Source organism: Nomia melanderi, chromosome 5, assembly GCF_051020985.1.
Source record: "Nomia melanderi isolate GNS246 chromosome 5, iyNomMela1, whole genome shotgun sequence".
Lineage (NCBI taxonomy): Eukaryota > Metazoa > Arthropoda > Insecta > Hymenoptera > Halictidae > Nomia > Nomia melanderi.
Genome location: NC_135003.1, coordinates 4,097,119 through 4,119,758, shown reverse-complemented (window position 1 = coordinate 4,119,758; position 22,640 = coordinate 4,097,119). Strand labels below are relative to the sequence as shown.

Here is a 22,640-nt window from a genome sequence, read left to right as displayed (position 1 = left end):
GTAGAGGGAACCGCCGCTCCGGCGATCCCCTACTCGCGACAACGGAACGAATAAAAGAGCGCAAAGGACGTAGCAAGAATGTCTCGCAAACGGGGCTAAGGGATCGAGGGGGTTGGCACGAAGAAGAGGGTGGAAGGAGCGAGACAGCACCGCTGAAAGAAAGAGAATCGCCGCGACGGGCGAAAACCGTACGATTCGTACAGCAGCGGGGTGGAGGGTGGAGGGCGGGTGGGCGTGGCCGTGGACTACCCTCGAAGCGAGCGGATTGGACGGTCCGTTGGTCTGCTCCGTCAAATAAAATCCAATCGTTATGAGCAAAGGAATGCGAGTCTTCCGGCTTTTTTCATTCCTCGGTCCGCTGCCCTCGTCGCGCCTCCTCCCTCCTCGAGCTTTTCCACCCTGCCCCCCTTCTTCGCTTTCCCTTCCCCGGCTCTGCCCAGTTTCACCTTTAAACGCGGCGTAGAGGGGCAGGAAGGTGGAGGGTGCGCGCAGCGCCGTTTGATGGGAGTATGATTTTATTACGGCATTACCGAGCGAGCCAAACCCCGAATTGCTCGGCTTATAGTCTGTATTATCTCACCTAAGAGGACGATGGAGGGGAGAGAGGGGACAGGGTAGACGCCGCCGCGCCGGGCTTCGAAGGGGTGGAACTGACACGGGGAGAGGGGATGGGTACAGAGTAACACACTCCTTGCTCCGTCGGTCTCTCTTCTGCTCTCTCCTTTCCCCCATTGCTACCCCCTTTTCTAGCCGACGACCTACCTCCCCACCCTCTCCTTCGCTCGCCCCTTCTGTGTACACTCATAAGCCGCTGCCTATACGTTGAAGGGGGCTGTTTCGAGAATCTGTTCCCCGGGGGAAGGGGCAAGTGCGCTAGGTATATGCCTTTGTCGGCTTTCATTCGAGGGTTGCACGCTCTCACGTTGCGCTGCCGCGACGAGCACCCCTTCTCGATCCATCTCGCTCACTCATCTCGGTTTCCCGGACGCCCTCCGTCTCTCGCTCGCACCCTCTCTGTCTATCCGCACGCGAGCGTGCACGGCCAGTTGACATTCCGCTGCCGAAATCGCACGTTCCTTCTCCAGCGTGCCGACGACCGTTCCCGCGCCAGTTTAGCAGTTCTCGTCGCGCGCGCTGCGCGAAATGTAACCGCGTGACCAAGCCGACCGCCCTGTGTGTTTTCAGTTACGGAACGCGATGACTCTGTGATCGAGCGTACGATCGATCGACCGCGGTCCTTGTCCGTCCTGGCGGGACCAACCGGCGCCACGCGTACGATCAACCGTGGACCACAGTGTGAGCTTCGTTCGAGTCTTGCTGGACGTGTCTTGATCGCATAGCTCGTAAAGATTGGATCAAGGTGGATATCCTGGAAGGCGGTTCCTCGAAACTGTGTCACTCGCATTTCAAGCGGTGACGGTGGCCGGTACAACACGTGTTCGAAGAAGACACTGATGAACCTCTGGATCTAGCGTGAAGGTAGCTAAACCTGTCGGATGGAATTGTTTTATGAAGATTCATGGCTGGATGTTCGATACTTTGGGCAAGACTTCTAATCGGTTGCTCTGAGTGAAAGATCGTGTTGACGAAAGGTAAAGAGGAATTTACTGAACAGGAGAAACTGTAGTGGGGAGGGGGGTTAAAGCAGGAGGTCGTGATATGTTCCCTTCGTCAGCGGCGATGCTGAAAAATCTGCAACAGAGTGCAATGACCTCGCCCTTCTTGATGGAGAACCTGCTCCAGAGCAAGGCGTCGCCCGGTGCCGACTTGACCAGCCTGACCTTGAACTGGGCGGCCAGCCTGGTAGCCAGACAACGCGAAAGAGAGTGCGAGGCGTCGCTGAGGATCAGCAGGGAGAAAATGTCTCCTTCGAACTCTAGTCAGGAGCAGCTTGATCAACGATCCTCCGGCGCACGTGGCAATGATCGACAGAACCCGGTCATCGACTGCAGAGACCACCAAAGGGCCGCGGGCAGGATCGATCGTCAGAGTGATCGTATGCAAATCTTGCGGGATAAAGAAGTCGGGGAAAGAGGACAGATCGCGTATGTGGACGTGGAGAACGACAGGATCGACGGGCACGTGATCGTGGACCGTCTATGCGCTATGGAGAGGCTCTGCAACGAGAGGATCGAGAACAGATCTAGCTCGGGCATGGACTCGTGTAACTCGAACAACGCTGATGAAGATCCGAATGGTATCGAGATCGAGGGCGGTCTTCACGGGGAGAGGGATAAGGACGAAGGGTTCCTGGGTGGTGAACACGTCACGATACTGCAGCCGGAGAGACGGTACGACCTTGGATGCAGAAACGTCATGCACACGTCCGACGAGATGACGATTCAAGGGGAGAGAGAGGTGGCGGCGGTCGAGCGTGTCGCGGACAGGATAGGCGAGAGAACGACCGCCTGCTCCTGCGGCGATGAGCAGTGCTTAGGACCCGCGTGCAGGACCATCCAGGAGAAGGAGAAGCCGCAGCTCAAGTTTAGCGTCAACGCTATACTGGGCGGGAATCATGACAGGCGACCGCATTCTGGTAAATTGTTCAGTTCACTTCGCAGCCCACGTGTCCTTGTCCCTGTCCGGGTCTCGCGAGGCTTCAATATATAGGGTGTTTCCAAAGTCGTGGTATAAGCAGAAAATGAATTATTGTATATAAAAGCTTAATCGCGGTGAAACCAGAAAGAGAATTATTTTATATAAACCACCGAATAGATAATATAGAGCAACGGTTTTTCATGTGACACCGTATCTTTGAGACAATCATGTTCGGAGATTTATCGAATGCGTATGCTATTGAAATTATCATGCTAATAACTTATGGTCTTCACTTCCTGTAAATGTCGATGCTTATTCTCAAGTCCAGTATAAGGAAATCTTCTTGAATGATTTTTACTTACTTTTTCAAGTAGATTCACTTTCCTCTTTCTTGTGCTATGATTTAGGAAACACTTTGTATAGGGTAGTAAAGGAAAAGTGTTTGGGTCAGAGTTCGATAAAAAGCGTTCTCATGTACATATTGGGACTAATGATTGAAATGCAATTTTTTATTCGATCGTAGGTTATTGCCTGTAATTATTAATTGTAATAATTACATAGTTAGATAATTAGATATTTGGATAATTAATAGTAATTAATCAAATCAACTATTATATTCGAATCACCAAATGTAACATCTGAACAGATTATATTTTGCCCTACTCTGGTTCAGGACTTGGAGAGTAGATAATAGGTCTTATTTGTTAAATAAAAGAAAACAGTTCTAATGAACTTGAGTAAAGAAATTAACATTTTCGAAGTTACGAACAATTCGTTAGATTACGTCACTATTTATTTTTTCCTCGGTTGTAATAATATTATAGCTCATCAAGCAATCTTGTGATGCGATAGATGCTGTATTCAGACCTTTTTATAATTTTAAAAATATTAATTATTCGATTCATGATCATTAGAACGTTTCTTCTATTTGATAAGAGTTGCCTGTCCCTAAAGTCCTAAACCCTTTTTCCGAGCACCTTCTGTACTATCCCTGACGTAAAATATTCGATCAAAAGATCTTAATATATGTTGTATTTATTATTCACTTATCGAATGTAGCACACGTTTTTGTTGAACTTTAAAAGTTCACAGACTGGCAACTGTTGCATTAGGTACAGATAAATAAAACATTAATGTATGAAAACAACTAAAAAAATTAAACGTTTGACCGAATAATTTATTTATTCATTGGGGCTAGAAAATGTTTACGTTGGTTTACGAATGGTAAAGGCAAAGACAATGGTAAGTGTCATGCATAAATGAAATATTAATATGAAAATGAGTATAAGGAAGGCACAATAATGACGGCTACTACGCATAAATGAAATATTGATGAAAAACGGATATGCGCGTTTGCTTACGAATTACGAAATATGTACATAATACAGTGATTCTAGCAGGTTAAGTTAGCGCCAAATGTTCGAAACATTTTTCAATATTCTGTCGTTATCTTTTTCGTTCGTAACATAAAAAATATTATAAATACTTTTTCATATATACAGAATCAATTTTCGTCATTTTTACATACAGTTGAATGTTTCGTTATGTTATATTTGCTAATCAAAACAAGACTATTTGATATTTCATATTTTCAATATTGCTTTAAAATACGCATAATAAAACATGAAAATTTATTTGTTGTCTGTACTTCGAATTGTCAAGGTAAATCTTTATTAGATTACTTTCGTATCACGTCTTATTATGTTCGTTAAGATAATTGTGTGTATCTCTAATTTATAGATTCAGTTGTATTTCAGTAGTAGAAGGACATGCATAGTCAGCCAGAAACTTGAACTTAGTCGAACAGCTTTTCTGAATTGTAACTGTCGCTTTGAGCAGGATATACTGAATTTTCCATGAATAATATATTTCAACTTTGCTATATTTGCATAATAAAAGTATTCTTTCTTTTTTTTAAGTTGCAAAGCCATTTAAAGGTTGGGATATATTGTTATACCTTCTGAAAAGTTTCAAGACACATTTAAACACATAAAATACTCTAAAACAGCAATATCAATCCACTAAAAACATAATTTTAAATAAATTCCAATTTTCAAAAAAGTTAGTTACTTGTGAATAATTTATCGAACTGAACTCAAAATTTATACAAAAACCTATAATTTACGTTTGATTATTATAAAACATAAGAATTATAGCTACAATCCCTAATAGATTTTAAGATGGAGAAAAATAGATGATTTAGTATCGGTATCAGTTTAGTTCTTACAAACTAATTTCCTAAAGCAAGAATCCACACGAGCATCAATAATTAGCAGATAAAAGTTCCACGTTTCACGTGTCAACATAAACAAACAAAAGTTGTATTAATGGTGCTTAGAATCGTGCTCGTTAATTTCGGACGATTACGACAGGAGAATAGGTTTTGAATTGACGACCGCGTCAGAAGAATCTTAGTCATGCCGCAGCATTTAGAGTGTTGAAACAAAGCTCACCACAAATCAGTGTCGCTAGCAGACTTCTGTCGCCGGTCCCTAAATCTCATCCGCACACCCTCAAGACGAGTCGCAGCGTGCGTGCGGGGTGGAGCAGGACGTCAGCTGGTCCGCCACTTACCTTCACCCCAATATTAAGCCCTTACGATTGGTGCCCATAATATTAGACAAGCGGCAGGATCCAATGATGTATTACCGTGCCTCTTATCGCGTTTCCTTATTCACAGTAATTCCGCCGGCGCCGACACGAAATTGGGCGAACCATTTACCGAACGTTTCACTTTATAGCTACGACTGAATTACAGACCTCGTATTGTAGACACGTTGTCTTATTATCTGTAGTGGCAGTCATAAGGACAGTGAAAACTCCTGTACGAAATTTTGCAGAATTTCTAACTATCTAGGAAGTGTAAAAATGCATTACAGAAAAATGAAGATTCATGTATTTTAAATAATAATATTTATATGTTTGCAAGATGAAATGGTAGAAATCATATTTGCATTTGAATTGTGTATGAAGTAATAGTTTGAGCTGTTACTGGAAAGAAAAGGTACTGGCACTTTTTATAAATATATTTAATATTAAAATACATTCAGATATTATGTTTGAAGAAAGTATAACTCATTAAAATTGTTCAATGTAAAGATAAATACTTCTTTGATTCAACGTTTACTATACATTGAATCTAATTATGTTTTCAGGTAGCATTCAGATTGCAATGTTAGTGTAACATCATTACAGACTACACTGACGTATGCAACGAGAGGACAAAAGTAATTTAGTGATTTCGTTCTATTTTAATTAAGAAGGGGATAGAAATCATTAAAAATACTATTACCTGTACATTTTTATTAAGACTTTAGGAAAAAAATTGTTGATGAATCCAAACCTAATACCAAACCTAAAGACATATTCCTATTGTAATTGCTGGTTTAATTATTATTATTTTATTAAGCAATAATAGTATTACTGTCATCATTTGCAAAGTGAAAATCTGATTTCAAAATGTAATTCCTAACAAGAATATTATTCTGAATTACTTACTGTTCAAAGAATGAAAAAATTTTAACTCTACTAACATATCACTTGCTACTCTTGCTCAATTTTCTTATTTGTTCCTTCACCGACATAATTTTTAACTCAGAAGACATTAACGTTAACACTAAAACTACCGAGTAATTAGAGTGACCTATTTCCAATTTTTTATCAAAATTAGAGCAATACGGGTGTCATAGTCTTGTACCTGTGCAGATACATGAATTTAATAAAAAATCTTTCGTTAAAACGCTTTCAAACGCCTCCGGTAGTTTTATCATTCATCTCACGATGTCTAACAAATACTTCCCTCTATTCAACTTCACCTTCACAATTCCTGCAAAAACCTCCTCTTAACCTTCAAACTTAAATTACCCTACACGAACCAACATAGATCCTCAACAATTCCCAAAGAAACATCCCAGCATATATACAGAAAAGCCACTTCACAGTAAAACAACCGCGCGATCTCTCGTCTTCCCAACCCCATCGTTCCTTTTTCCCGCCCCACCTTCCGCGCCACTAACGAGTGATTGACACGAGTCGATAGAGTTCATGCACGTACGATAAATACATAAACGTAACGCAGACCGCGCGGGGGACCGATGGCGATAGAAAGAGAGACAGCTCCGAGAGGAATGAACGGAAAGAGACAGAGCAAATGTCAGCGGAAAAGAGAGAAACACCGATATAGAGAGAGGGAGAGAGAAAAGCATAGAGTACCAAAGCAACAGAGACGAAACAGAGTCAAAAAGAGAGAAACACGAGATCCGTCAGAGGATGAAGGTAGACGGGTAGAGAAGGCAAATGTTGCATTTAACATTGGCGGATTGCATGCACGCATCGGTAGAAGAGAAACGTTGCACGGTGACGAGTGAGAAAGACGGGCAGAGAAAGAGGGAGACAGAAACGAGCGTAGGTGATGGGGAGGGGTGACGATGGTAGCGAGCGGTCGGGGGAAATTTGGTGCGCTCGAAATACGGGGGGTGGGGTTTCATGCATTTGTCGGATAGCGGATGCATTGACCGTGCCACGTGCATGTGTTACATCCCTCCCCCCCTTCTGCCCACCCGAGGCTCTTGTGTGAATCCATCGCCTCCGATAGACCCTCCAGCGTCCATGAGCTGTCCACCCCCCTCAGTATACTATCGCTCGCTCTGGTCGGTTTGTACGTCATGTCGAAATGTTGTGAAATAATTGCGCGAAAAAGTGATTGGCAACAAACTCGAAATTCATCGACGGACGGGTAGAACGAATGCCTGGGCAGCGTGGCGTGCGGGGCCGGGGGCGAGCAGGATGGTTGGGAGGGGCCGAGGGGGTGGTTACGGCGCGGAGCCTGGAGTGGATGGGCGTTTGACGGGAGAGCGACGTTAAATTTCGAATAGCATTTTCGCCAATCGTTGTGCGATTTACCAGGTTCTCGCACTCTTTCTGACCCGCGCTCCCTCTGTCCCGCTTCGGTCTGTCGGCGATCGGTAGCGATCGTTCCTCTTCAATGCTATGCTCGCATTCGTACGCCTCGTTGTTCCCCCCTTGTTCGTCGTTATTATTGATATTTTTCGATACCCAGGCGCACCGACAACATGTGTGCGCATAGACCCGATGTAACTGAGCGATGTCGTTCGACTCTTCGCATGTTTCTTAACCCTTGTGCTGGAAAGATACTTTTTTCGAATGAGGACCAGCTGTGATGGGAGACGAAACTTACTCTTAGAGAGTGTGACGTTCGAATTATACTCTAATGAAGTGTTAGATAGGCCAAATGTCTCGCGGTAGTTTTAAATGATGTTTGAAGAAGAATTTCACTATGTTGAATTAAACTTAGGGAAGTACGTACTTTATTTGGAAGCTTTATTGACTTTTAGTGTATTTATTTGTAATATCTATTCGTAAAATAGTGAGATTTTTTGGCTAAGCTAATATATGCTGATGAATATTATAGTAAATGGTAATTAACCTTTTTTCAGAATTTTATTGGGATTGTTTAGTGAAGATAATATAAAACATGACATCGTGAATAATATGGCAAAGGATATTCACCTGGTTGTTCGAGGAATATTCGTTTGTTTGAAAAATACTTAAATTATACATGACATTTATAAAATAGTATCAAAAATTTTAAATCCTATCTTAGAATTGTTTTGAAGAAATTTTGAGTAACTTCTCAAAGATTGTGCTGTATGCAAAGCTTAATCATTTTTTTCAAATGACAATTCTGTAAAAAATTAAGTTACAGACTATTAAATAAATAGCAGCTCCTAATGATAATATTTACGGAGTCATCCCAAGAATTTCTTGAAACTGCTTGAACTTCTCTCCATTCCAACTCACAATCACTGTTATTAATTTCTTGTCTCCACTGCACTAAAGAAACGAGTAACCTGTAGAGAAATAACGACATTCAATTCTTAGAATATTTATTCCTTTCGATAATATTCATTAATCAAGCACGTTAAGAATAAATTGACTAATAAACATGTATATTTTTACATATACATTCATAATTTACCTTCAATAGAATATTCACATCAAATACAATTAAATGTCGAAGTTACTGAAACGAAGTATTACATTGATTACAATCGACTACCAATCAGTAACGAATAATTAAACAATTACGCCTTATAAATGCATCAATAACAAATTTTTGTATAAGAAATTGGTTCAGTAATCGTATATCAAAATAATGTACACACTCCTTTCCAATATTCAGCGATATCATCAAAAGTCCAAAATGTTAACATCCTCGCGTTAAATGGCTCTATAGGGTAAACCGGCGCGAATCGGATCAGTTCAGATTCAAAACAGCAAAGAACTAATAGTCAGAACTTAGAATCAACCTCTTTCTTTAAGCTTCTTATTAATAGATATTTAGCTGCAATGCTCGCAAATAAATGTTTAAAAATTTAAAAGTCTTCGTTTTATAAGCAAAAAACTGAAAAGTGAGAAATATCCGATTCACCCGAAGTTCCAGGGTGAACATGGGCTCGGCCTACCCTACTCTCACAATTTACCACCAATTAACACCAACAAAGAACACCAATTACCACGATCCAAAACTAAAACCAGCACACCTCACTCGCAAGTCAATCTCCAATTCCATGGCAGCATCGCCTTCAATAATCGTTGTCGTAGGTAGAACTCGTCGCTTCCTGCCGCGCATAAATCGTCCTACCCCCGTGCGTTCGCGGGGAAACCTGCAGCGGTGTCTACTTAATAATGCATCAAATACCCTAATCCCAAAGAATAACCACCGATATGTTGTACAGTGGCCCCGTTGGATCAGTCCACGGGATAAGGGATAGGGTCTTTAAGCTAGGGCATTAAAAGAGACAGAAAAAAGAATGTGCGGACCGATGTAACAACTGTAACAACACGCAGCTTGTTCTGGATACTTTGGACAGGCCGGGGGTTTAATCTTTCGTGTGATGGGGCGAGAAAGACAGACACAGGGAGAAATGAAAAGAGAGAAAGAAAAAGAGGGGTGGTATCGCGGAAAAGGGAGTCGAAGGAGGTGGAGCAGCTTAAAAAACGATTCCCATTCAGTGTTTCCGTTGGAGGTTAAGCCGTTATTAGTTGGCCCAGGGCTTGCGATCCTCGGTCGGGTAGCTCCTCTTATTGGCTGGCTACGAAAACAACGATAAAAGGCGATGAGTATTTTATGGGGTACACCGGCACAATGGGATCTCGTGTATGGGCCATTGTTCGAGCATTGTCTGGCAGTGCGTGAGGCGAACCTCGTTCTTTCTGCTCCTCTAACGCGCGAGTCTGGCTTCTTGGTCCCCGTTGAGTCCCCGCGACCCTCCATTATTTCACTGTTTTCCAAACACGTCACTTCCCGCCGTGGTTGAATGGGCGTGGCGCGTTAGAAGGGGATGCAAAAAGAACGGTATGTTAAAAATTATCGGAGTGTGTCTACTGTCTCGCCCCTCTTCTTCGTGTTTGTGGGTAGTGTAAACGATTGGCTGGTTGGTTTCTCGTTGCCTCCTGGGCCTATTAACTTGAGTTTATCACTTGAACGACTGAGTGATTTGGGAATTGTGGGGTAAGGGCGAAGTAGATAAGGGATTGGGATTGGAGACCCTTGGGGGTAGGCTGGTGGAGGACTTTTTTGGGGGGAATAGTTAAATAAATTTTATACGTATTCCTTTGATAGTAAGTTATTGTGCCAGTGTTGGTTGTTGGGTGATATTATTATTGGTTTTCTTTCCTGTTGTTATTAATTTTAATATGCGTCTCGGAATAAACTTGTCTCTAGGTTCATTTAAACTGTTACCTCGGTTATTCTTCTAGAAGTCTTTTCGATCTTACTACCGTAGGATCTTTAGATCTTCTTATGACATTTAATTATTACATAAATCACTGAGAACTTGGCTTGTATACCAAGAGATAAGATATTAAGTTAAGCTTCTGTATTTCTGGATTCAAATAGACTGAAATGTTTCTGATATTTCACTATAGTTTAATGAATAATTAGAATTTTTGATGTAAAAAGAGAATAAAAGAAAAAATCAGCAAAAACATGATTGATCATATATTTTTATTTATTCAACGCGTTTGATAAATGCAAAGTGTGCACTATTATTATTATTATTATTGTTGTTATTGTTGTTGTTATTATTATTATTATTGTTGTTGTTGTTGTTGTTGTTGTTGTTGTTGTTGTTGTTGTTGTTGTTGTTGTTGTTGTTGTTGTTGTTAATACAATACATTTACTATTACCAAATAACTTCATTACATAATTACTTTCATGAAGTTCTTAAAAAGATTCAGCACAATGAGATTTCTATTAACTTTGCATTCACCCTTACAATTTTATCATGTCTATTTGTTATACTTATTGTATTTGGAGAAACCCATATTCTGTATTTTATTATACTAAAATTCCTATGAATGTTTCCTCTACATTTAGCCAATATTCTGTTACCTTATAGATAGAGTGAATATCACTAAAAAATTATCAATCTTTAAGGATTAAATTTACTTCTAAATCACCCCTTAAAAATAATAATTCATCGCCGGGACCTACGCGTACAATAATTCGAAGAGATCTTGTCACATGTGTAGACTGATTCGAATCCACGGAAGATTAAATATAACCAAGGTGTTCTCACGCACCGAATATCCGAGTATTTACTCTGGAGGTGTTGAAGCGTGCGTCAACAAGAGGTCGGGCTCCGCCTGAAGCTGTTGAGGAGGGTTCAGTCGGGGGTGTCAGCTCGAATTATGCATCGCAAGGAATACAACGATCTGAGCGTCCTGTCGTGCGAAAATCCGGGACCTTGGGCGTTACACAGCAACTTGTTCTTACAAATCGCGTCCAATTTACACTGGATAAAACATTTTGTGGGATCATTCGATTTTGAGTTTGAAGAAGGTGTACAATCTTTCATCTTATTTCGAACGAACCGTTTTTATTACGGCTAAGAATCAAGGTAAAAGAAATAGCTAAAAGAAAAGACCATATTCCGGGCGTCCCTGTTTGTGTAAATTATTTATTATTTAAATAGTTCTATTATGTAGTATAGAAAAATAAATGCCTTGAACTACTTTGCGTGAGCGTTCTAGTAAAAAATATTGGCGTTTTTAGTTATACTAGTTGATAGTTTCAACTACTGGAATAACATCAAAAAAAGTATTTTTTGTAAATTTGAAACTGTACGTTCTGCTGCACGTACCAATTTAAAAAGGAAATTATAAGATAGTAGACAATTGAGAGATAAATTCTACAAATCGTTAAGAAACTAGCATTCCGTTTACCAAATTACATTTCTCTGTGAAATATTTCGCTGAGAAATGTTGAAGGAAGATTGACTATTAAAAATTGCACTGTTACTGATATTTAGAAAATTGTGTATAAGATCTTTTAAAAAAATCCGTTTTTCTTAATTTATCTTCATCATCAACACTTACAATAATCTTCGAACTTCGTAAATAAATGGAACCTCTATTAATAAATTGTAGACCTTAACAAACTTCACCTATAAAATGCTTTCAAGAACTAATATTTAAATTTGTTATTTATATGAATTTAAATTATCTAAGTATGACAGGTTATAGGTAGATAAAATATTAATTATTACAATTAAATTTAATTATAACGTATTTAAAATAAATACATTAACCTACATTTTCGTAAAGCACACATGCTTCAGTGTTTAATTACACAATTAGTTTAATAATGATGTGCTTCGTGGAAATGTCTAAAATAAAAATACTGGCTACGATATACATATTGCCTAAAAGAGTGTATCTTGTAAATGTTGAATTTAATTATATATCTTTCATATTTAAATGAAAACTACGATATTTTAAAATTCGCTAATTTGGATATCTGTTTTTAACTCAAACGTATTTAAAAAAATTTTAAACCTGGATGATGAAAGCTGATTGCAAGTTAATGAATGCTAATTAATTATTTCACAATAGAAACAATATGTTATACGAAAATATACGTATTAAAGTTCTCCAAATTTGGAATTCAAACACATCAGAAAACAGAATCATACATCCTCCTTCTTAAGTGATTGAAAATATGAGCTCCTTTTATCTATTAATAATATTCGGTAGATGGACCTGTGTAAACTGAACTCTGAAATGTTCAATCATGAATATCTATACATAATTTTGATGTTTACATGAAGATATTAATTGGACGAAATGATACTTCCTCTATTCTCGAGTCAAATAGTTCTGCAAACTTTTTCAGAACAATCTGTAACTCTACAAGGTGTCTATTTGTTGAAATAATTAACATTATTAATATTTAATAGTGTATCTATGTGTTTTAAAAGATACCGATTGAATGGAATACCAATTTTGATAATGATCGTACGGAATATATGTCAAGGTTCTATCTTATCTATATTTGAAATTTTTTTTCTCACGAGTAAAATAATTAATAGATCTTACGTGTAAAAATAAGTGGGGTTGCAATATTTCATTAATTATCGATATTTTGAAACGGAGATCATGTTCCGAATAGATTAAGTTTTGTTTTAATTATCTTAAGAGACAATTTGCAAGATCATACTGATATCAATGTGGTTTCACGTCACATAATGATAACAAATATATGTACATAATGATAACAGATATATCATACAGATTAATTGTAAATCTTCATGTATTCACTTGCTCATCACAAAGTTTGCAAAATAGTTTCATAATGTAACAGATTAAGTGTTATCGTACGTGCTGTTATTATGATAGTCATACATCGTTAATTATATTAGCTTTTATGAGTCTTATTTTATATGAAATTGTAGGTAGGTACTGTCTTGATCAAATAATTCAGCAAAATATAGTAATAAATAATAATATAGATATTATTTATAGTAATAAATAATAATATAGATATTATTTATAGTAATAAATAATAATATAGAGATTACTTTTTAAAGCCACTTTATTAATACAATTTTTTAAATTGATAAAACATTCACAAAAGTTCAAGTCCCCATATAAAGGAATTGAAGTTACGTTTTCTTACAGAAGACACTCGTGTAAATTGTTTACACAGTTGTGATTGAATACAATTACCCAAATTCTAAGATAAAAATTTCATTACAAATTCTATTCGGAGCAAATTATTTTACTGATTTTTTATATCTGAACCCAGATTTCTATTTTTCTTATGCACAGTATATATTTCACACAAATATTTTTACAGGCACCATATCTATCATGTAAAAACAGAATAATTGAATATTCATAAATACTCTAATAGAAATTATATACTTTGTTTAACTGTAACTGTAATGTTTTAAATATTAATGAGTATTAAAAAATTATAATAACACCATAAAATTGTATTATTTTGTTACAGAGAATTTTCAAAGTCTTCCACCAGAGGCAATACCGGCGTTCCTCCAAAATTTACAGAATTCAGCGAGCTATAACATAGCAAAACCTATCGCAAGACCAGCAGCTTATCATCCTTACCACAGGCCGAGTCATCAGCCACCTCAGCGTCATTTACCTCCCAATGCACATCATACACTTCAACAATTGTTCTATAGAGGACCTTATCTAACTGGTAAGACCTAAATAGTTATTTATTATAACTCTATATAGCATATATTTATATAGTTATTTAAGGGTTTTGAATCAAACAATTATAAGATTTCAATCTCTAACATGAATAACATTTCCGTCACAAATCATCTTATATATAATCAACCTCCCATAAGTAGACTTTATTTGCTTCAGAATACAATTACATAACAAAAAAAGTCAAATCTCATCCTAAAATACAGATAAATTAACTTGTGTTCTATTATTGACAGGCTAAACGACGATTAACAATTTGTATACAAAGAGTTGATCCTATACTTTCTAAAACTCACAATCAAGAGTTAAAGCAATATTATAGAAGTATGAAAAGGTTACTAACTAATCAACTTCACCTTACATTTCAAATTTATCAAACTTCCCCATGTATAAATAAATATTCTCTTCAATTCTAATTCTCATGGAATAATATATTAGCTACCGAGAAAGTTCGTGGGGGTTCTTAAATCAAAATTTAAACAAAAAAACGTTTCTGTCAAATATTTCTTTTCATTTCATACTAACGGCATAAACATAACTTGCTGCTAATTTCATTCATTAAACTAGTAAAATACTGATTGAAATCGAACCTCACTTAATAAATAACAAGAAATCCACACGAACTTTCCCGGCACCTAACATAAATAAAATCGTTTCACCTGATCCGTTACGATTACCATTTCATTCGATAATGAGAAATATAATATTCATAAATACCCAATAGAGGAGAAATAATCTGTGTTTAATCGTCCGTACGAATTTCATGGTGAACACGCGTTAAAGTGAATATAAAACGAGCGGCGGCGAGAGAAGGACAGGGTAGAGAGGCGGGTGATTTTCGTGAAAATGTTCGTCATTAATATTTCGAGCCCGGGACCAGAGGGAAAAGTTAATAAACAAGCGGGGCCGGTAGGCGGAAACACGGTCTCGATGAACATTTAAAACCGAAACTTCCGCACATGGCGCCAAACCGTATAAACGCGGGCACGTGCACGGAGGGCACCGGTTTATCGAATATCTTGTTATAGGTAGGCTCGTACGGGACATGGAGTGCATATGAAGTACAGTGAAAGCACTACCATATTATGTACATGCACCGCCACAAGCAAAATGCACGCATGCAACAAGTGCGTGCAAATATCATCGGCGCAGATAATACCGTCATGCTCAGCTTGGCAATATCGCGCAGATACGATCTACAGATTCAATTGCCCGTTCGTTATTAGATGACTTTGATTCAATTACCGACCGCGTGCCGACTCTTTGATATACGACCAATAAATTTTGCCTGTTTGCATTTGTTTTTTTTGCATTGAGCACGACCCATTTTTTTCCCACTGAGTGGCTCCCATTAATTCGAGTGTCCTCGAACCTACGCATTCTTCACGGTATAAAATTATTTTTTTTTTTGAACTGGAAATGTTTGCGAAATTTTTGGAGAAACCGAACGAATTCGAGAAATGGATTGATGAATTGGTAGACGAGCGGATGAATGTATTTGTTGAGTGTTGATTGTGTTGATTTATAAACATGACTGTGCAGATTGTTCTTCGGTGTTGGGGAAAATTGAACGAATTTAAGGAATTAATTAACGGGTTGAGAAATTAACGGGTGAATGTATTTGTTTGAAGTTGATTGCATTGATTTGTAAATGTGATTGGGTAACTTTTTATTTTAATAATGGTGTAAGAAGAATATGGAGATGATTTTAAATAGTACTGTGTACGTTCTTTTTGAGTTTTAAGAAAATAATTCCTACGTTCTTCGAATATAGTGTTCATCAAATAAACCTTATCAGCTGGGAAGCTAATTTCAGCGAAACTGTGGTCGATATGACAGTCATAGTTACATGAATATTTTCGTTTGAGTGCTGCAATATCTGTGAATTGTCCACATTAACTTTGCTCTTGAATAGTTCTATTACAAATTGAGTGTCGTCGAATGTGGTAATTTTGATAGCTATTTGATGCGTTTAATGGTACTATGACAGCATTAATCGCCAGGGAAACATGTTTTACTGAATGTTGGTGATTGTTCTGGTTACATTTGCCATTTATTAATAAGAACCTAACTTTTAACTTAACTGTTATTACGAAGTCTATGATTCTTAAAACTTATTTACATAAATTTATATTTATTTATGAGAAAATATGTACTTCGGAACTTCCTATGTACAATGGCAAGGTTCAGTCTAAAATTTCAAAAGCTGACTTATAAAGAGTGTATGAGCCCTTGGAAACTACAGTAACCTAAGCCCAAAAATGTTATTTCAAATAACAACTACCTACAATTCAAGTAATTGTATATTGTCCTTTAATAAATGTACAATACATTAGAAATACCTATGTATATATCAAATATGGAAAGTAAATCTTCCAAACACTGTCAGACGAAGAATTTCATCTTGTACTTTGTTATCGCAGAAAAGTAATTTTATAATTTCTTTATTATTTACCTTAATTATATACTTAATGTATTATATAAATTCTTATATAATTTATTATGTGATTTCCTATATAATTCATTACATAAATTTTAATAGTATAACAATAACTATAAATAATATAAATCACTATATAAATTTAATTGTATGAGTACACATAATTAATTTTATACCTCGTATAACGTCCATGATCTCAATAACTTTTGTGTGGAATCATCAGTTGCTGGCTCCGGAACCGGAGGTCATCATCCAGGTGCTCCGGGAGGCGGAACAGCGTTCCCAGGTGCGATCCAAGGTGGTCTAGGTGACTTCGCCGGCACAGGCCTGGTGTTTCCATGGGCGACAAACGCGCGAGGCAAACCTCGCAGAGGGATGATGCGAAGGGCAGTTTTCTCTGATCTTCAAAGGCGTGGCCTTGAGAAGAGGTTTCAGATACAAAAGTACATTAGCAAGCCGGACCGTAAGAAACTCGCCGAGAAACTCGGTCTCAAGGATTCTCAGGTAAGAGATACTATTTTTTCTTCAAATAAACAACGATATTTCTCTTCTTCATGATGTTTCAATAAGAGTGATGAATCTTTCATAATAAAAGGAAAGATGAAACATGTAAGATATGCTAGAAATATTTATTTCACATACAAAGTCAGTTTTGTAGTATTTTGAATAAAACATACGTGCGTTTAAATAATCATTTTATTTGCATAATTTGTGCTCGATACATCTGACAAAAATCGTGACTGTAATCGTTGAAAAAATTATATGCTTGCATATTAAAAATAAAAGATAGTATTGTAGTGTGATTAATATGTAGTTGTTTCCAAATAAATGCTATTTGGAAATTTATCACTCATTTAAATGCTTTTACACACTAGCCGGAAAATACTTTAATATTGATTGATTTGTTAACTTGTTTCGTTAACCAGTAATAATGTTAACAAACAGGAAGGTACTTTTATCATAATTTTACTTGTCTTCAACGATTACATGGAAATGTTGATCAATATTAAGAACGTGATTTCGAAGAAAGAACAACTCGTTACAACGGTTATACGAGATAATGGTATCGAACACGTCATATTCAAGTAATCTTTCATGTATTACAATGCCTGTAGCGTGTTACGGTCAAGCAGTCAAGAGTTAAATGATCTTAACAGCACATTAACTTCTAATTTAGCCAAGCGGCATGCTTCTTTGCCATCAAACTTCAGATTTAGTAATTATCAGCAAATTGTATCGCTAATTTATTCATAGGTTCGTTCAGGGTGTCAACCCTTTACAATTCGAATTATTTTAAATGATTTATAACATTTTTCAATACGACAAATCAACGTAAATATTTAAATCGAGTTTGTTTTATTACATATTGATGAGTTTGTTTAACATTAACAGAATAAATTAATGATCTGAACAAAATCTGATTTTCAGATTTCTAATTTAAAAATTTTTTTTCAATTCGTCTTTTATGGTACATTTTTCGAAAACGTTCCTATTCTGTCTTATGAAACTATCAATTTTTGTCGAATTCAAAGACAATAACGCTGATAACACTTATTGATGACAAACACATTCAAACTTTTTCTTTCTTGTGAGATTTTTTCGACTTAATTTCTATTTAATTAACACCGTGAATTATATCACTTGATTCACGATAATAGCCTTGCATAATCGGGGAATTAATTCGTGAGAGGCGGGAGAGAAGGTCGCCGCAGAATATATGGTGCTTAATGACCTTATTAGGGCACTAATTGTCGCTTTAACGAAGTATGAAACCCTCTGTTCCCAACGGAGAGCATTTAATTAACCAACGGAGCTGCTGCTCTCTCATGATTCCATTCAACGGATTGATAGAGACTAATGCTCGGGACTTGAATGAACCGGCGGCAACTGAATATAGCGAAGACCGGATTAGTGCAACGTATCAAATGGAGGAACATTGAACCGACAAGTCTATCGTTTTTATTCATTCGAGTGGGTTCGATTGATTAATCGGGCGAGTGAATTGTATTAATGATTTAGTGCTTGGTTATCTCAAACGGATCAATACGAACTGATTAGTGTGTGTACTCAAGTGACGTCCGCAGATTTTTATAACACTTTGATAGAAGGTAATTCCTACAAAAATATTTTAAACATTTTTTTCCTGTCGTTATTCAAACGAAAACAGCGAAAACAGTTTGTAAAAGAGCTTTGGGAATGAGAAGTGTATTTAGTTGAATTTCTTGAAAAATGCTGGATTTAGAAGAATGTCGTAAATTGCAAAATTGGTTATTTATCAGGAACTCAATTGTATGAGTGAATTTCAGAAAAATTAATTTGTTTGAATAACATATTAAAAAATAACACTTTCTTGTTCACTTTTCTTGGAAAATGTAAATCATTTTATGTAAATTCGTATGTTGAATGCATATATTAGATCAGAGATCTTTTCTTCCTATTTCAGGAAATTTGATTCTCCAATAAAAAGAACGTAACATACCAGTATATGATTGCTACTATTGTTTGAAGAGAATTAGCAAAAAGATGGCTGGTGGGGGTTTGCTAGTAAAAGTCTGCGTTAATCCGAACCTCGCCATTGCTTCAAGTTTCTATCGAAATGAGTTCGCACTTTTCGAAGTCATTATCTACTTTAACTGAAGTAATTAAAAAGTCGTTCCCGAAGTTGTTACGATTCTCCGACAACCGTAACGCGTTTATAACGTCGGTATTCTACAAGCATTCAAACAATAACTCTTAAGTAATGAGCGCGATCTTGGTTCATTCTGAAAAGATGTTCCCTCGCCATTGATCCCTTATTTCGTTATTTGAAATCATTTTATTTGTAATTATTGCTTCCACTAGGACAATCCATGAAATTTCCTTATTTTGTTTTTTACGAAAGTATCGAAAGATATTCCTAAACAAAATGATAAAAATATGATATAAATGAATATATATTTATGGAATATAAGTATAATTCACAATACAACATATATCGTAATAAAGTTTTATAAAATTTCTGAATTCTTTAAGGTTCAATGAAACGTTCAACCAGTTAAATACTGTATATTTGATACTCACCTGTAATACTTTGCCTTTAAATATAGAATTTTGTATAAATCTCCATGTACATTCAAAAACGTCTTTAATAATATTTGTCATTATTTTATAATATTCTGTATGAATTGAATCAAATGAAACATCATTTTATCAACTGAAAGAGTAGAAATATGCACTCTACTTAAGATGAGGTGCCATTTTATTAAGAAATGAATGACTTATTAATCTACGTAAGAAATAGCTAAAAACTTCGATCAAAGAACAAATATTCATTTATAACTTTAACATATTCAAATAGTCATTCATTTTCCCCTAGTTTATTATATTACACATTCAAGCTAATAAATATTATAGTATTTACGTAAAACCACAAAGATGTGAAGAACAAAAACAAAATTTCAAGTTAGTACTATGATCAGATTTTGATTTTGATAAGAAATATTTTCCTTCGTCATTTTGAACTAACTCTATCTCATTCTACCAACAATTGAAAATTTACTATCAGCGATAAAGATCACTTCACATCTCATTATTTTCATAGTTATTTCCCTTTTATTCTTCCTAATCTGCTGTCAGTTTGCAGGCAAAAAGGCTGAACGGGCTCGGCCACAAGAGATATCATCGTATCGCGTCGACGTAGGTACATAGGAGAGAAAGAGCCGTGGCGTAGGTGTACATGGAGTTAGAAGCATATAATACCCCCGGTTTGAGGTTAATCGGACGATGCCAGTTCATTAGCTGCACACGTGTACTCACACGGTCGCGCGTGTATACACGGACGTCCCGACGCCGTCGCTAGCAGACCGGCTCCGCTGCGGCGACGTTAATGAAACTAAACGATGCCCAGAAAATGGCACTGTAAGTTAGTTTCATTTGATTTCATGAGCGTAGTTTGCCGATTCTGCCGAATTCCACGCGGAAATGTTTTCGCCAATTGCACCGAAAAATGGATTAGCTGTATCAACGGCTAATTCACTGGTTCCTTGTGAATTTGATCCTTTTCAGGTATACGTTCATTGTTATTGGAACGATTTCAAGTGTTATAGAATTAGAATATAACTGAGTTTGTAGTCAGACTGTGTAATCTAATGATATTTATTTAATTTTCGTTTAAATAGTGCTTCATCAACGTGGCTATTCTTTTCTTTGATTATTGTTTCACAAGATTGGCTGTATTTGTTGCAAAATATGCCCTCGTTTGAAGGTTTCGTAGATGTTCAGTTTCAATTCGGGATGATATTCTGCTTTTTTCAGAGACGAAGAAAAATCGTATGAATATAGGGAATCAATTTCTTTAGAAAATATTTTTTTCTGGAAAGTATTATAAGCAGAAGTCATAGTTCACCTCCCCTTTCTGCAAAATTATAAAACATTATCAGTTATCAACGAAAACTTCTTCACTTGACCACTGGTCGATTAATCCCTTGTTTCATAACAACGTGTCAGATTCATGGTGGATATTTAAACAAAAATTTAACAAGGATAATATTATCCTTCTGTTATCAATAATTATATTTCAGAGAAAATAGACATGGAATATTTCTAGAATTTTTCTGTTTTTCCAATTTTTATTAATGGCAAAGTAGTTGTATCAAGCATAGTTGAGAAATAAATCATAAAACAAGGAGTTAAACGTCAACTAAAACCATTCCCACGATGGCCACCTTATCACCCAAATTAAATAATCGCACCTATAACTTCTGTTTTTCCAACAAATTATTAATAACAAAATACTTATATCTATCACAGTTAAAAAATAAAAGACAGAGCAACTGATTAAACGTTAACTGAAACCACTCCCGCGAAGGCCACCTTATCACCCAAAAAAGAAAAATAATAGGAACCCATTCCCTTCCTCGTATCCTTCGCCCGGGAAGCATATTCCCTCTGTGTATTCCGGTCGCGCGGACGAACACGATGATACATTTTGCATACCCACGAGCATATGGTCGTATGCAGATGAGGCGCAAATAAGGGTAAGAGATAACCATTGGTTAGCAAAGGGTCGAATAGAGGGAGATCAGGCCGGGTAAACGTCGAGGTTGGGCTGTGACGACGGGGCACGGGGGTAAGGGTATAGAAGGATATATTCTCATGTATAATTCACACCTCGAGCGCCATGACTCTGCCGCCATTGGCGGAGGCCCACTCCGGCCGGTGGTTTTACGAGAAAATCTAAGGACCGCCGCGTACATAGAGAGAGGAGACGCCGCACACGAACGTACACAACGAGTGCGCCTAGGACCAACCGCGGGGTACTTTTGAGTTCGCGAGTAAATTGACGATCCTTGCGAATCCGCCATCCGCATACAAAAGATTCCTCCCTCTTTCACGGCTACTTCTTCCCGCCCTCCCCCGATCCCACCCCCGCCCACTACCGCCGTCTCTTTCCGGTTCCTTCGTGGAACAATCGGTAGTGAGGTATATACCGCCATGAGAGTTCAAGGAGCTCTTCTTCTTTTACGAGTCAAGCCTCGAGCATATCAAGTCCGGATATCACGGGCTGACGTAATAAAACGGTTAACGGAAGGGGTTGGGAGGCGTATGGCGTCAGTCAGCAGGATTTTTCGGTGATTCTATTTATTGGGACAGGGGTGGGGGAAGAATGTTGAGGATTGACTCGGTTGGGTACTGGTTATTTAACTCTAAACGTACCGCGATCGGTCAAACGTCCGGTTTTAAAACTTGATTGAAAATTCTGTGTTTCCGCCGTCCACTTAATCAGTTTTTCAATTTTGGTCTTTTGTCATGTTTCTGTTCCTAATAACAGACATTTACCGTTTAACTTATTTAACTTTATATTGTAACCAATTATTTGACTAGTTGCGGTAGGAACAGCTACATATATGCAAAATGTCGGTACGTTTAGTGTTAACTCTTTGGCTATGGCAAAATTGTGCATCAACGCGTATTTCTGAGAAAGTAGATTGATCTTTATTAACCAGTTAGTTAATATATACGTATAGTAGTCTATACGTCATCTTGACCCCTTGTCCTATGACTTATTTTTCAACTGTGTTTGATAAAACAACTTTATCGTTAACAATTTAATTGAAACAAAAAGAATTTTATACTTATTCCG

General features: G+C 37.2%; 1 protein-coding gene across 1 annotated transcript in view; it reads left to right on the top strand.

Annotated features, from left to right (window-relative positions):
* The first annotated feature begins 1,071 nt into the window (after nucleotides 1–1,071).
* Nucleotides 1,072–22,640, top strand: part of Dbx (homeobox protein Dbx) — a 48,008-nt gene continuing 26,439 nt past the window's right edge. Inside the window, exons 1-3 of the mRNA XM_031985860.2 lie at nucleotides 1,072–2,536; nucleotides 13,856–14,065; nucleotides 16,743–17,023. Coding sequence (XP_031841720.1) covers nucleotides 1,660–2,536; nucleotides 13,856–14,065; nucleotides 16,743–17,023 — 1,368 coding nt within the window. The 5' untranslated portion in view covers nucleotides 1,072–1,659. The remainder of the gene's footprint in view (nucleotides 2,537–13,855; nucleotides 14,066–16,742; nucleotides 17,024–22,640) is intronic.